The sequence below is a fragment of the Corvus brachyrhynchos genome, unplaced genomic scaffold (assembly GCF_000691975.1).
Source record: "Corvus brachyrhynchos isolate BGI_N302 unplaced genomic scaffold, ASM69197v1 scaffold46, whole genome shotgun sequence".
NCBI lineage: Eukaryota > Metazoa > Chordata > Aves > Passeriformes > Corvidae > Corvus > Corvus brachyrhynchos.
Window position 1 is genome coordinate 5,402,643 of NW_008238838.1, and position 15,340 is coordinate 5,417,982.

General features: G+C 50.8%; 1 protein-coding gene across 1 annotated transcript; it reads left to right on the forward strand.

Moving 5' to 3' along the window:
* On the forward strand, nucleotides 1-3,384 carry PTS (6-pyruvoyltetrahydropterin synthase; the record flags this gene model as incomplete). The annotated part of the gene is made up of 6 exons (XM_008637023.2): nucleotides 1-29; nucleotides 999-1,078; nucleotides 1,750-1,772; nucleotides 2,073-2,129; nucleotides 2,436-2,506; nucleotides 2,832-3,384. Coding segments are annotated over 6 exons (399 nt in total), but the record flags the coding sequence as incomplete, so codon positions are not given.
* Between the last annotated feature and the right edge of the window lie 11,956 nt (nucleotides 3,385-15,340).

The following is a 15,340-nucleotide window of genomic DNA, read 5'->3' on the forward strand; positions in this document are numbered from 1 at the left end:
ACCTTCAGCGCCTGCCACCGCCTGCACAGGTGAGCGGCCCCGCACAGGGGAGCGGCCCCGCACAGGGGAGAGGCCCCTCGCTGCCGGGAGGAGGCTCCGATCCCTCCCTGCCCTTCCCGGTTCTCCCTGGCTCAGCCCCTTCCCGCAGCCATCCATCAGTGCCCGGCTGCAGTTCCGTGTTTCAACAGAGCCGATGGCGCTTTCGGTTTGTAAACATCGCCCTGTGCCCCCCGATCTGCTGCTTTTGCCCCCGAAAATGATACGTTCCTAAAGAGTGTCTTGACCTGAAACTCAAAGGAGGTTTTTAGGCTTGGTCTCTTCTCTCAGGCTACGAGCGATAGGACAAGGGGAAACGGCCTCAGGCTGTGCCAGGGGAGGGTTAGGCTGGATATTAGGGAAAAACTTTTCACTGAAAGGGTTGTAAAGCACAGGCTGCCCCGGGCCTGCCCATCCCTGGAGGTGCCCAAGGAACTCCTGGACGTGGCGCTCAGTGCTCTGGGCTGGGGACGAGGTGGGGGTCAGTCACAGGTCCTGGAGTTCTTTTCCAACCTCCGTGATCCTGGGATTCTGTGATATTCCCAAAATGTGCCTTGACTTGAAACACTCGGAACAGGCACTTGGATTGCTTCAAAGGGAAGATTCAGAGGGAATTCCTTTGTACTTCTTGGAGAGGCTCCCTAAGCTTTGTTAATTAATAATAAACCCGAATGTGCAGCTTGCTCCAGGCCTAAGTGATTTTGGGCCCAGATGTTGAACATTTATCCAGCTGTGGTGTCAGGCAGATGCTCTGAAACAGACACAAAACCACGGCAAAAACGATTCACTGTTGTCAACAACATCTTTTCATGGACCAAACACTCTTCTGTCTCTGTTCCTGCCTCCTGAGCTGGGGGGTTCAGTGTGGGAGAGGGAATAGATGGAGAGCTGGAAAGCAGAGTGAAGTGAGGCCGTGAACATCTGGAGCAGATCCTGCCATGCCGTGTCTGCCTCTCCCACAGCAAATCCCTGAGCGATGAGGAGAACCTGAAGCTGTTCGGGAAGTGCAACAACCCCAATGGCCACGGACACAACTACAAAGGTAGGGAGGTGACTTCCATCCTTGCTCGTGGAGTGGTGCTGCTCTCAGGGTGGGGATAACCCCCAGGAGGGCTGGGCCACTCGTTCTCAGCAGCCTGATACAGCTTTAGTGGCTGGGTTTGTGTTTTTATTAAGAATTTGAAGGAAATTTCAGCAGCAGGGGGTTGGACCACAGCATATTCAGTTGAATAGATAATAAATATTTATCTTCAAATTCCACTTCTTGAATCAAATCTGCTTGTTTACACTCTGCAGCATCATTGTGATTTGAATGGAGATTTCTCTAAGCAAAAGGCATGCAAATTAAACAGCCTGTAAACATTATTTGAATGTTTTTTTCACAAGTTCTCCTATTTCTACACTCTGGGCACGCAGAATTAGATCTCTCCAGTTCCTGGAGTGGCTCCCTGTGCTGCTGGCACTCTGCTAAGGAGCTGCTTTATCAGGGAAGACAGGCTTATCTCCACCTACCTGGGCCATCAGACCTTGGGCAAGGGCTTTTGTGACTCTGAGTCGTTGTTTTTATGGAGCATCCCCTCATTTTATAAAAACAGTCCCACTCCTGAGTGCATCCAGTGGGTGGGCAGGGAATGGGCTGTGTGTCCTCAGCAGCAGCAGATTTGGTTTTGGGTTCCTGGACATCACAGTGACCTGATCTTTTCTTTTTTTCAGTTACAGTCACAGTGCGTGGAGAGGTGAGTGCAACCAGCGAGTTTTTTTCTGTTCCTCAATGTGGATTTGCAGTTTAATGCTGTTTCCCTGCTTTCATCATCATGCTTGAAGGCTCCTCCAGGGAGTTGTTCTCACCTGGTGTCAGCTTTCAGGAGAGAGTGGAACCTCTGGGATGGTTTCCAGGCTGTATCAAGCCCTTGGAACATCACAGGAGTGGAGCTGGAACTCTCTGACAGTGGAAAGATATTTTCCTTGTGGCTCAGATGACCTGAGCACAGATATTCCCCTCTGATTTGTGTTGCCACCTTGTGCTTCCCCTGCAGATTGACCCGGTCTCGGGGATGGTGATGAACCTGACAGACCTGAAGGAATACATGCAGGTAAAAATGGCCCAGTTTTCCTTCTAATCCCCTGGGAGAACTGATCAGAGCTCAGCAGTTTGTCTGGTAGCAGCACGGAGATGTGGTGAGGTGATGATGGCAGGACATAAAAAAGAACTTAAGGAATAATTGCAGACTAAAATGCTTCAGCTCTGTTACGTGAGGCAGTACCACGTCTCCAGCTGGGAATTTCACAGCTGGATTTAGGGCTCTTTCACTTTTTTCCCACCCTGCTGCCTGGCTGTGTGTGGCTATCTGAACCTCAGGCCAGGCAGGGACAGGGTTGTCACCATCCCGTCTTGGCAGGAGGCGATCATGGAGCCGCTCGACCACAAGAACCTGGACAAGGATGTGCCCTACTTCTCTGAGGTGGTGAGGTGAGCGATGGGGGCTCCTGGAGGGACTGGAATGGTTTTCAGGGCCTGATCCTACCAGGGAACGAGCAGCCTTTACCTGTGGGCTGACCACACCTGTGTCCAGCCCTGCTGCCCCTTGTCCCCTGATCAGCCTGGACACACAGGTCCTGTCCATTCCGCCCCATTTCACCCAGATCTGCTGGCGTGGCACAAACCCCGCTTAATTCAGGTGTCATCAGCTGCCCTTCAGCATCCCCCCAGCCCTTCCTGAGTGCAGCTCCCTCAAATACTGGTGTTGTTTCTGCCATTTCAGCCAGCTCTGACCCGGCTGCTGTTCCTCCCCCAGCACCACAGAGAATGTCGCCGTGTTCATCTGGGACAACCTCCAGAAGCTCCTGCCCCAGGGAATCCTTTACAAAGTGGAAGTGCACGAGACAGAGCAGAACGTCGTCGTTTACAAGGGAGAACAAACAATTGTGAAGTGAAATCAGCCTCAGTTCATGCTCAGGGGAAAGGCTCCATGATCAGCTCAGTGGTTTAGCCCAGCCCCGCTCAGCATTTCCTGCCCCAGCGCTGGGTTCTGTGTCAGGTCAGGACCAGTGCAGATGTTTCACAAGGACCCTTGCAGCAATGTGTCCATTGGGGTTCTCAGAATGGGTTGGTTTCTCTGCTTTTCCTCAAGACCTTCCTGTTTTGCAAAGCCGAGCCACTGAGCTGATGTGAAATTTAGAATTGGGCCCTGGTAAATAGAGGTGATTTGGAGAGAGGAGGAGGCCTGGCAAAATCACAAAAGGTTTTGATTTCTAATTAAACATTGAATTAATTTATGATATTTAATAATGTGAGCTTTGGTGTTGTTTTGCTTCTTGATCAAGCAGAGAAGCATTTTTTGAGAGTGAGAACTACATTGTCTTTTTTTCTGCTTATTATCTGTTTATTTCTTGTGCTGCAGGCACGTCTCGTCCTGTGGCCAGCAGATCTTTCTCTGTGCGTGGAACTGGTGCAGTGGGCAATAAAAAAAACCACTTTTGCTCCAAACTGGAGAGCCAAAGGGAGCAGGGTGTTGGTGAGAATGGAAAACTGAGGAAACTGAATGACACAGGGAATGTCACAGCCCCAGTGGGGACAGAGCCCTGGGGAGGGAGTGCAAGAATAAACCCTTAAATCAACCCCAAAATTCAGTGGAGGTTGTTTTAGCAGGATGAGGCTGTGAGAGGAGTTTAAATGGGCACTACCCTAATTGTCCTGGATATTCCTGGAGCTGGAGGCACGCTGTGAAAGCTGAGGAAAAGCAGTGAGGGAATGGTTATTGGACAATTCCTGACCATCAAGTCCTGGTGTCTGTCCAGAGGCAGAAGTGGCTGTGCTGTGTGTGATTCCCTTTGTCACATGAGCAATGTCCTGAGGAGTAATTAGCAATGGCCATCAAGAATAACTTAATGCACATAACTTAAAAAGGAAGTGATAAGCAGGGCAGTAATTCCCTTGCTTGACAAGGAAATGGGGTGTTTGAATAATGGGAGCAAACAGCCTCATTTAGGGAGGTTTAATGAAGCTTGCCTAATTGTTAACCGTGGCCACTCTGCTCCAGGCTGAGGGTAAAGTGTCCTCCTGCAGCCACCCCTTCTGCTGGGAAGTGGGGTTTACACTGCCAAAAAATACCTGTGATGGCTTCAAAACTGCTTTTGAATTTAAAACGGGGACTGCTTTGCCTGAGGACACTTCTGTGCCACCCCCTGCCCTGACTCAGCTTCGCTCAAACTCCCTGGGAGAGCTTCAAAAAGGGAAGAGTGAGAAAAGCGAGGGATATTCCAACCTTCCCAAAACCTCTGGCGTGGCAGCTCCAGCTTTGGGGATTGTTTTCCTTCCTAAGGCTGGTGCTTTGGGGAATATTTGGCTGCAGGTTCCTTGCAGTGTCACCCAAGCAGAGAGTGCTCAGTGCCTCAGATAAAAATGCTGACACATTTGCCGTTTTCCCCAACTTTTTCCCTCCTCAGATGTGGAACCAGTCATTTTTTTTTTCAGCGTGGGCTCTGTCCGGGGAGGTTCTGCAGCTCCTCTGGCCCCTCCTGCTGCTCTGTGGCTGTGTCACTGCTAAAATGAGGTAAAATCGTGCTGGTGATTCACAGAGCATTCGGTGTCTTCAGTGAGTCATGGCCACTCAAACACATCATGTGGTGTCTTTATCAGAGCAGGAATTCATTCGGCTGTTGGCAAAAGCCAAGCAAACAAATGGCTACAAGTGTACAGCACAGCCCACTGCTTTTATTGGCACGGAGGCAGAAAAAGCAGCCCAAACTCCCGTGAATTTCTGCAGCTCAGCAGCCCCGACAAAGCCCCACCACAGCCTGAGTGTTTGTATTTATTGCTGTGTGCACCTTGGGGATTTATCTGTGTCAATTATTCTGATCTCTTGGGTTTAAATATCTGCAGCTCAGGGGAAATGGGAATAAATTGGCTGGCTGGGCAGTGGTTTGGGTGGAAGGGGCTGGAAACACCAGAGCTGGAGTTGAAACTGGAATTACAGTGGGGTCTGGATCATTGCAGGGGGGTGTGAGCTCTGGGGATTCTCTGTGGGAAGCACCTCCAAATTCCCAGCTGAGGGAGGGAGGGAGGGGTTTATAGGGAGAGAATGAACTCCCAGAATTAAACATTAAGCTCGGAGTTACTGAGTGATGAAATGCTTTGAAGGAGAACTGTTGAGGTGACAGTGGGGGCCAGGACAGCCCTGAAAGGTCACAGCTGATGCCAGCAGAGGCTGTAGGAACAAGACTTCCAGCTTTAGAGCATATAAATGTGAATAGCAGGGGAATAATGACAGGAAATGGGCTCTGTTGTGTTCCGTGGGACTGAGAGGAAAAGCCAGCTCTGCCTTCCTGTCACACGATAAGATAAAACCAGGTTTTGTGGGAGAGCAGCAGTGCCAGGGCAGGGACTGGGTGAGCAGGGAGGCTTTGCACAGAGCTGGTTGAGTTTAATACCTGTGGGACCATCTGGTCCTGTCAAGGAAAAACAAAGTTTGAAGCTGTTTTCCTTTTGATTAATTCTTGGTTCAGGGAGCTTTTTCTCGTTCTGCCCCACCGGAGGAGGAGAAACCTTATTCTCTGTTCTGTGTTTGAAGCACGGTGGCCACGGGAGGAGAGAGGGTGCAGCTCTGGCAGGGGATGCAGTGGGAATTGATGGTTTTCCCCTGACGCCCAGGGTGATGTAGGAGCCCAAAAGGAGCAGCAGAGACAGGAACCCAGCCAAGTGCTGCCACAGCTCGGGGGCTGCTCCTCGGGCTGGTGTTTTACTGCCCATTGTAGCCCCAACAGTGAGGGATTTAATAAATAATCCACCTACTGAGGGACGAGGAGTCGCCACCAGGAGCTGCTCCTCTGAGCTCACAGATCCAGCTGCATCCCACCATTCCCGACTGGAATTCGCCTCCCTCGCGTGGGTTTATGCGTGAGTGCAGTGCCTGGAGATCAGGGAGGGCTGCAGGGGGGTCACAGGACCCCTGCCCACTTTGGGGCTGAACACTGGCAGTGCCCTGGCAGGGAATGAGAGGCTGGAGGAGGCAAACGAGGAGCAAAACATTCGGGAAGGTGGCTGTGAACAGAGCTGGGAGAAGGAGCTGTGCCTGCCCCAGAATTCCCAACATTTTCCTAGGTATTCACCGAACATTCCTCATTTTCCAGAGACCCAGAGCAGCCCAGGGACCCTGGGCTCGTCCCGCTGGGGCTGCCCAGCAATTCCCACCCTGGCCAAAGCTCATTAGGATGTTTGCTCCGTGTCTGGCGCTAATTGCACCAATTGCCCTGTGCAGTGGGGAGGCCAAGTGGAAACTGAGCAGAAGAAAGTCTGAACAGTGAGGAGAACAACGGGGGCTGGGGGTTCAGGGGCATTTTGTGGCTCTCCCCTTGTCGTTATTTGTACACTGGTTTGGAAAACTCGACGTCTGCTCTTAAAGTGATGTGGAAATTCAGTGACTGTGGCAGAGGATTAAACAGTTCTGCCCCTGGACAAGGCACCTCTGGGCCAAATGGTTGTGCCTCGGGTGTGCAGGTATCTCCTGACTCTCTCTCTTAGCCCTGGCCCTGCTGAGAGAGGAAACACAGCAATATTTCCGCCAGAAATGCAGCCAAGAAGAGACCCAGGACTAAAACTCCATCTCACTCTGCAGCAGGGGGATGGGAATTAAGCAAATTTAACCCTGATTGTGGTGTTGCCCCCAGAATTCCTCCTGTGACACCCACAGGAAGATGTTTTAGTGAGAAATCGTCTGTAACCCAAAGAGTTGGGGTTGTTCTGCTGATTTTTTTGAGGTGGGATGGTACAATACCAATTGAAACTTCAGGGATTACAGGAAGTCAGTGGAAAGGTAGGAAAAATTTTAATGGGGCTTTATCCAGCTGTAATCACTCTGTTAATGATTAATCAATGTTTTAAGATCTCAGTAAAAGCTTTCTACTCGCTGTTAGCTCAAAATTTCATAGATGTGGCCTGAAGAATTTGGCCTCAGAGCTCATCTAAGGTAGATCCTTAGAGTCCCTCTCTGACTCTGGATGCAGTTATGCCTGGTTATGTTTGTGAATTAAGTTTTTAGCAGGGAAAATAGACAGGGGTGTCTCGAAATGCTCGTTTTTGCTGCTGAATAACGTAAAAATTAATGAAAACACCACTGATGAGGATCATGGATGGGACAAAACTGCAGGAGCCACCTCTGGATAATCTGGGACATGGGAGGTGCCACAAGGATATTTAAATGCAATTTCGTATTTATTATCCAAGGCTGTCATTTTAGGAGATAGATGGCTCAACAGCGGGATTGGAATTGAGCAGTAATTTCCAGCACTAATTAGGATTTTATTGTGTGTTGTGCACTGGAGTAGCAGGAGATAAAGCCTGTCCCTACCTCTGCTAATTACCCTGCCTGCTAAACAGACGCCAGTTTTAATGGCCGGGCCCTAAAAAATTCATTTCTCCAAAATTCTGCAGGAACATTCCATTAATGCAGCACTGCAGGCTCAGGTTTCAGCTGAGAAACTGTGCTGGGGACTTTTGGCTTTACAACCCAATCCCTCCACAACCCGCCAGGAAAGAGGGAAATAAGTGGAAATGAGGATGAAACAAAGGGAATTGACACTGGAATTGAGAGCCCTGAGGGCATGAGAGGGAGGAATTTTTTGTTTGTTTGTTTTGAGGCACAAAAGATGTTTTGGAGATACAGTTTGAAGGGGCAAGAGTTGAGTGAAAGCTCAACTTGAAAGCCGAACCAGCCTTAGCAGGTGTTTATTCACAGCTGCCCACTTTTACTGATTATATTTCAGGCAATTCTGTCTGAATTTAAAAGATCTCCCTCTTAGACCTGATGTCTGAATGCCTGAGAAATAGAAATGAGCAGGGACTTTTTTCTTGTGTCTTCTTTCTTTTCAGGAATTTTTTCTTGTGGTGCTCAGCTCCTGTGTTAAATTTTCAGGCTCCTTTATTCCCAAGCTCTTCAGCTTCTTGGGAATTAGAATTTACTCAGCAGAAATCAGGGGACTTGGACAACTTTGGGCTGGCAATTTAAAGCCAGGACTCTGATCCACTGAAATATTGTTGTGGTTTGGGGCTCAGCCTCCTGAAGAGGAAGCACGAGAGGATGAATGGGGCAGGATTGTGTTCCTGACCCTTCCTCCCAAAAAGCCTCTGGGTCACCCTGTGCAGGATTGCAGAGTTCAGGCCTCAATTTGTTCCTTTCTGTGCTCACCTGTGGGTTCAAAGCCAAATCTTTCACAGTGTTCAGAATCATTTCAAACCCCCCCAACATCACAATGAAGGCAGGAAATAATGGGAGGTGCAAGAACCAATTTTAATTCCTTATTTTATTTAGATCGGTTTAAGAAAAAAAAAAATTGCTTCCCATGAGTTGGAAAATTTCTAAATAAAGGTTTTACCCATATAAAAATGCAAACAACAACAATAAAATCAAGACATCCATTGGCCCATGCAATCTTGCCCTACAGCAAAATCAGCTGTTGATTAAAAAAAAAACAAAGAAAAAAAAGGAACAAAAAACACCCACCATGCTGTCCAGAAAATCAGGGGGGGAAAAAAAACCAGAGAGAGAACAAAGAGAAACTTTTTCATCTGCAGAAATACCGAAATTTAAGGGATTTTGGACCAAATAACAACATGGAGCATAAATTCCTGAGGCCTGGTGTGGAGGATGCCCTGGCAGCAGCATCTCCAGCCTGTCCTGCTCCCCCCTGGGGCACGCTGGGGAGCACATTTGTTTTCCCTGGGCTGGCACTGGAGGCTTTAAGGTGATTTTTTGAGCAGGATTTCCCTTCCCAGGCTCAGTTCTGGTCCCTGAGCTGTGGGGGCTGTGCCAGGAGGGGATAAACAGACAAACCCAGACCCCTCTTGGAGCTTCTCAGCAGCCCTGGTGCCCTGAGGAGAGGAGGAGCTGTCCCCTCTCCAGGCGTTTTGTGCGTCACAGAATCCCAGGTGACGAGGAAGTCATGGATTCACGAGTGTCCCGTGTTAAATGGGGTCTGTTTGCCCATTTTTCTGGCTGCAAACCCAGGACGGAGGGATCTCTGCTCTGAAATATTTCCTTCTGCTGAGGCTGTGGCTGAGGAGAGCAGGGGGAGGATCAGCTCAGTGGTCACACATACCTTTATAATTTACTGGGGAAGTGCATTATCACCCTAACACACACAAGGGAGAGGTTTTCCTGAGTAGATCAGCTCAGCCCCCCTTTCCCAGGACGAAAGGGGCAGCACAGCTGGGTCCCCTTCTCTGCTGGCCCCTAGGAGAGCAGGGTGCCCGTGAGGAGCAGCAGGGGCAGCTGCAGGGCAGCCAGGAACAAGGAGCTGCTCTGAGCCCTGCACACCGAGTTGGGCTTGGGGGTGGAGGGCGGCATGGTGGCTTCTGCTCCTGAAATGGAGAAAAAAAATCGATTAGAAATCCAAAGGACCAGTGGAGACCTTCTCCAAGAGGCTGTGTTTAACTCTGGTCTCACAGAAATGAGGGGTCAAACCCACAGTAGAGGAGTGGGATGTCTGAATACAGCCCTGGCATCAGTGCAGCATCATCACCCTCCGGACTGGGCTTCTCTGGGTACCAGAAACACTCTGTGATAGCAAAGCCACAGTTCCCAATCCATTCCTGTGGCAGCCCCTGCAGAAATAAGTAAGCCTGGCCTCTGGTTTGTAGCTGTTTCGTGTCTCTTAAGGCAAAAAGGAAGCTTGAAAAGGTTTTAAGTTGAAATTATAACCTGAAAACCCTCTGTCTTTGCCTGACTGTTGGAGATACGGGATATCCTTCTGCTCCAGGCACCCAGAATCCCTCTTCCCCCTCTCCCCAAAGCCCAGAGCACGAGTGAAGCCCCTGCCTGGTGTGTCCTTCCCCAGCTGGAGATTATTTACCTCTGTTCAGCATTAAAGTCTTGAGCTCGATTTTACCAGGGAGGCTGAAATAGACCCTGTGGAAGGAAGGAAGAGAGAGGAAAAGTTCAAAGGAGAGAAGCTGAGTGCCTCGTGTGGGGATGGAAAGGGGACATTAAAAGCAGATGAAGAGACAGGAATTTTGGAGTCATGCTGAGCTTGCTGATGTTGCCCTCCAGCCAATTTGAGCTTTTTGGGGGTAGTTTTAACATCTGAAATTGTTTCTCCATCGCATTTTCACTGCTTTCCTGCCCTTGTCTGGCTGGGATGGGGATTCCTTGTACCAGGGTGGCAATGAACTGGGAACCATGCTCCCTGTAATTAGCAGCACTCCTGCCAGGAGCCCTGGTCTCCTTCCCTCCTTCCTTCCCACAGCTAAGGCTGAGCAGGCTGAGGGCTCTGCTTCCCTTGGACAAACATTTCCCACGAGTGCTAATGGAAGTGTTCAGCCCAGCCATTTCCATGGAATTATCCTGCATCCCTACTCATGGGAGCATCTTGAAGCTCCCAGAGCATGGTGGGGTTGCCTTTGGCAGCAAAAGTTTCCTTGGTGCTTTCCAGAGAAAATCTGGAGATGGTTCCAGAGGTTTTTCTCAGCCCCTGCTCTGGAGGAGGGGTTGATTGTGGGTTCTGCCCCAGCTGGAGGCTCGGAGGGAGGAAATCCTTACCTGATTTGCACAGAGGACAGGTTACTGGCCGGGGATGTCCAGCGGGTTGTGTTCTTGGGGATGTTCAATATTGCTGTGCTGATAGAGCTGCAATTCCCTGTGGGTATTTCCTCCCACTTCCCCACGGAGGTGTTCTGGGAGGACAGGGCTTGCAGCAGGTACCGGCCTGCGCTGTGGCTTCTGTTATCCTTTATTGTCACTGGGAACGGAGCAAGTTGGACAAAGTGAGGTCTCTGCCCTGGAAGGACCCCGAGCCTTCAGGGTTCCCAGTATTTGTTCACCCTGTGTGACACTCGTGGTGACAACTGCACCAGCAGCCTGCAGAGAGGGTGATTTATCACAGTCCTGCCCCGAGCACGGGAGGAAAAACCCCTTTATCTGCCCCCCTGAACTCCTCAGGCACCGGGCTCAGCCCCTGCTGCCGTGGGTGCCACACCTGGGAGGGAAACCAGAGCCCTCTGCATCCCATGCAAATGGGAAGGGTGGGAAAATGAACCTTTGGGCAGCCCTCAGCTGGGGGTGCCTCACCCGTCTCTGCTCCGGGATGGGGTCTCAGAGCTTTTCTCCCGAGCAGAAGCTGGACCATGATCAGATGGGGCAAAGAGGATCCGCCTGCACAGCCAGGGGCTGCCCAGGTCCCTGGGAGTGCCCTGCCGTGCCCCACTCAGCCTTCAGCACCCCTCAGCTCAGCCCTGCTTCAAACCAAAGCTGCCGAGAGCGTCAGAACCTCCAGGAGCTGATGTGAGGCAGGAACTGCCATCAAAGCTCAGTTCTGCGCTCAAAAATAATTCAAATAACAGCAGTGAACAAATGAAAAAAACCCCCAACCAACTGCTGGGGATGCTGCTTGGGTGAGAGCTGAGGGAACCTGTGCCAGTTCACAGCCCCTCCCCTGCAGGAAGGGGTCAGGACGTCTCTCCTCCACTATTTTCTCAGCATTTAGGTTTTGCTGGGCCTCAGGGCAGAGGGAGATTTGCCAGCAGGGACCAACAGGGTCAGGCTGCCTCTCACCCCATCCTCCTGCAGCAAGAAATCCATTTCCTACGATGGATGCTGAGCATTTGTCAGCATCAGTGACTTCTTCCCCTTTGTCTTTGCAGCCACCGAGAAGGGCAAAGTGTCCGAGAGGAGGGGAGGGAACCAAACCACAAAACAACTTCCCCCAAGTTCTGTCTTTTCAAGAGCAGTCGAGTCCTTCTGTGCAAGTTCAGGCAGAAAGATGAAGGGAGAAAAAATCATCCTGAGGAGCAAAAGAGAATTTGGGATTGAGCTGTAGACGGGAACGTGAAAAAAGAACAAAGAGGTAACAACAGCGCCATTTATCCCCTGCCTGGAATTAAAAACCATTAAAATAAGAACAGAATGTTGGACATCCCCCAGTTTAAACACATCTGAGAAGTCAGGAGAGCAGCTGAGTTAGGGACAGAGATATTTGTGCAGCAGGAAGTCTGTGAGACCCAGGCAGAGCTGGCTTACCCATGTAGGTTTTGTTGGCCCAGTAAGTCTGAGGTGTTGTTTCCACAGAGAAATTCCCTTCAGTCGCACTCCCGAGCTGAAGGCACTCATCTATCTCTGTCTGTGCTTGGCCAGCCACTGTCCCCAGGAGCAGGAGTGGTGCCAAGAAGAGCAAAGCTGCCATGGCCCCCTCTGATGCCTCCTCTTCATCCACCTGCACCTGCGAACTGAGAAAGCCTCACACTTTCCCAGCCCGTTTTATACCCTGGCTTTGATGAGGTAAATGCAAATATTTCCTCCTCCCCGTCCAGCTCACACGTCCACACCCCCCTGGAGGTTTCACTGATAGAGACACTTCCTCCTACCTGCTCAGCCTCGGAGACAACTGGTGAAAATGAAGGGGTGACCCCCATTTCAGGGGTTAAAATGGGCAGTGGGGACATCCCTGAGGAATCCATGGGCTGGACATCAAGTTCTCTGCACTTGTGTCCCTTGGAATGGGCACCAGTCCTGTGATCTCTTGCAGAAGCCCAGGACATGTGGAGGAACCTCCAGTCCTGCTCCCAGCTCTGATCCAGGCATTTCTTCTTTCTTTGAAGGCCAAACAGTTCTAGAAAGTGTGAAAAACCCAGACAGGGAATATCCTTGTAGAAATGCTCAAATAAAGCTTCTGATCCCGCTTGGAAAAAGCTGGATCATGAAGGGCCACGAGCCTGTGGAGGGATGGTCTCTCCTAACCCCTTTCACAGCCCCTCACTGATGAACATTTCCTTGCTGCGGACAAATCCCTGATGTGATTCCTCCCAAGTGATTTTGGCTGAATGCCTCAAGTAACATTTTATGAAGAAAACAGCTCGAGTTTCTCTTTCTTCTCCTTCCTGGATTTTCTCCCATTCTCCCCTCAGGCCCTTGGCTAATTCTGAGGCTGATTCTGAGGCTGATTTTGAGGCTGATTTTGAGGCTGATTTTGAGGCTGATTTTGCAAGTGCTCCCTGAGCTGTTGGGGCAGCGCTGTGGGGTCAGTGCAGGGGACAAAGGCAGCACTTCCCTGTCCCTGAAACGGACGGGCTTCCTCCCGCTCACCTTCCACCTCCTTGGGAAAGGAGAGTTGGGGCCAGAGCGAAACCCGGCGTGTGAGACACCCAGTAATTAGAGGTGATGATCCTGAATCAGCTTCCCTGAATGGAGATCGCTCCTGAACCTGCTCCCAGGGATGGTTCTGCTGAGGGTGGTTGTTTCCAGCAACCAGAATGAGCAACACAGGTATTCCAAATGAGCTGGATCTCCCCAAAAAGAAGGGAATGGACTCTCTTTGCCCCTGTCTGCCTTACACTTGCAGATCACAGAACCCCAGGATCATCAAGGATGGAAGAGACCCTAAACCACATCCCCTGTGCCACATCCAGTGACTCCACCACCTCCCTGGGCAACTTATTCCAACACCTGACAGCTCTTTTTTTCTGATTTTTTTTCTGATAGCCACTCTGATCCTCCCCTGGAGAAGGGACTAAATCTCACTGTTGTTTTTGATGTCCTCGTGCTGAGGTTTTGCCATCTTCCTCCTCCTCCCTGGCCCTGCTGAGTCACTTGTGCTGCCTGAGTGGGAGTTTGGGCTTTCCTTTCCTGTGCTCATCTTGCCGTGCTCAGCCCCAGAGCTCCTCACCCAGGGGGCTGCAGCTGCTGGGTGAAATGTTTCCAATAAAAGCTGAACAGAAGTGGGAGAAAAAAGAGGAAGAGAATAGGGGCGTTCAGGACAAAGAGGAGAGCAGCAGGAAAGATGCCAGGGAAAAGGAGAGTGTGTTGGAAGAATGCTCAGTGGTGCTGCATTGGTTGGAGGAAAATTTGGCCCTAATGCAGAGAGTGTGGGCAAAAAAAATTGAGATTATCTGATCTGCTGGGTCCACAGAATCAAATTCTTCTGCAGAGCCTCATTTCCTTGTGGTTTTTATCTTGTTTTTTGCCCTTCTGGGAGCTTCCCTGGGCAGTGCCTGGGGCTCCTCTGCTGCCCAGCGCCAGCACAGGGCTGAAAAGGAGAGTTCCTCAAAGGGACCTCAGGCTGCAGCTCCTTGGGAATGGGAGCTGCTCTTCCCAACTGCTGAAAAACCTTTTCTGGGAGCACCATAAGGAACACGGGAAGCATGTCAGCAATCTGAGAGCACATGGAATGGGGAAAAGCAATGGGAATGGAAGCAGAGGGTTTTGCAAGCCCAGCTTCCCTCTCGGAGGCTTTTGCCCTGGGCAGTTTCATGTAAATAAATGCTCCTTGCAAAAGCTCTGTGCCATCCTCTGAGCGGTGGGGGTGACTCAGTGGGGTGTCACTGGGACAGGGCTGGAACCACCTCTGTCCTGTCCTCTCGGAGAGAATTCCATTTGGGAAAGAAAAGGCAGGATGGGATTGCTACAGAAACCTCCCCAGGACTGAAGAGAGCCTTGTAAGGGGTGGTGGAAGTGACAATTTTTGTTACATGATCTGCACTCTGGGGCTTTTCAGTTTTGTTCCTCGTTGGTTCCTGGAGAGGTTGATCTTCCGTGGGGAAGTGGGAGCCTGCCTTGAGGAAAGGATACAGCCAGAGAGCTCTGGGAAGCAGTAAAATTAATATTTTTGTCCCTAAAGGTGACTGCACAATCGTTAATTCAGCCAGGGATAAGCCCATGAAACAAAGCCAGTTAAATGGGTGTGAAGTCCGGTGGAGGAAGGGCAGGAAACAGAAATTCCTACGGGAGACTCAGATGTGTTACAGAGGACCCTGAGCTTCCCAAGTGCCCAGAATATTTGAAGAGGAGCTGACAGGGCTGAGACTGCTCAGAGCAGCACCCAAAACCACCCCAAAGAGCAGCAGGACCCTCCTGGTGCCAGCAGGAGCCCAGCACAGCCCGTGGCTCCTCTGGCTGGAGCAGGAGCAGCCCCAGGGTGGGGAGTCCAGGATCTGACAGCTCCACAGTCTGGGTTTAGGTGCCAGAGCAAACAGAGGCTCTGGGTAGAGCAGCTGCTGCTTTCCCCAGCCCCAGCTCCGCTCCTCAGGGACTCTTGGAAATGATGCAGGGGTGTTTCCCTGGCTCCCACCCACACTGCCGGGGTTACAGCAGATGGGATGACTCGGGTTTTTACTCCCTCTTGGCAAGCAGACAGGAGTTATCAGCTTGTCTGGCACGAGTGGTGCGGTTCGTCCCCGTCCCTGTCTCCTGGCAGATCTCTGAGGGGACTGAGTTAAATGAATATTCCTGGAGTCCCCAGGCAAACAGCAGCACTGGGAACTCAGGGCTGTGCTTCAGGAGTGCAGCTGAAACCCTCCAGCACACTGGGAATAATCTGGGGA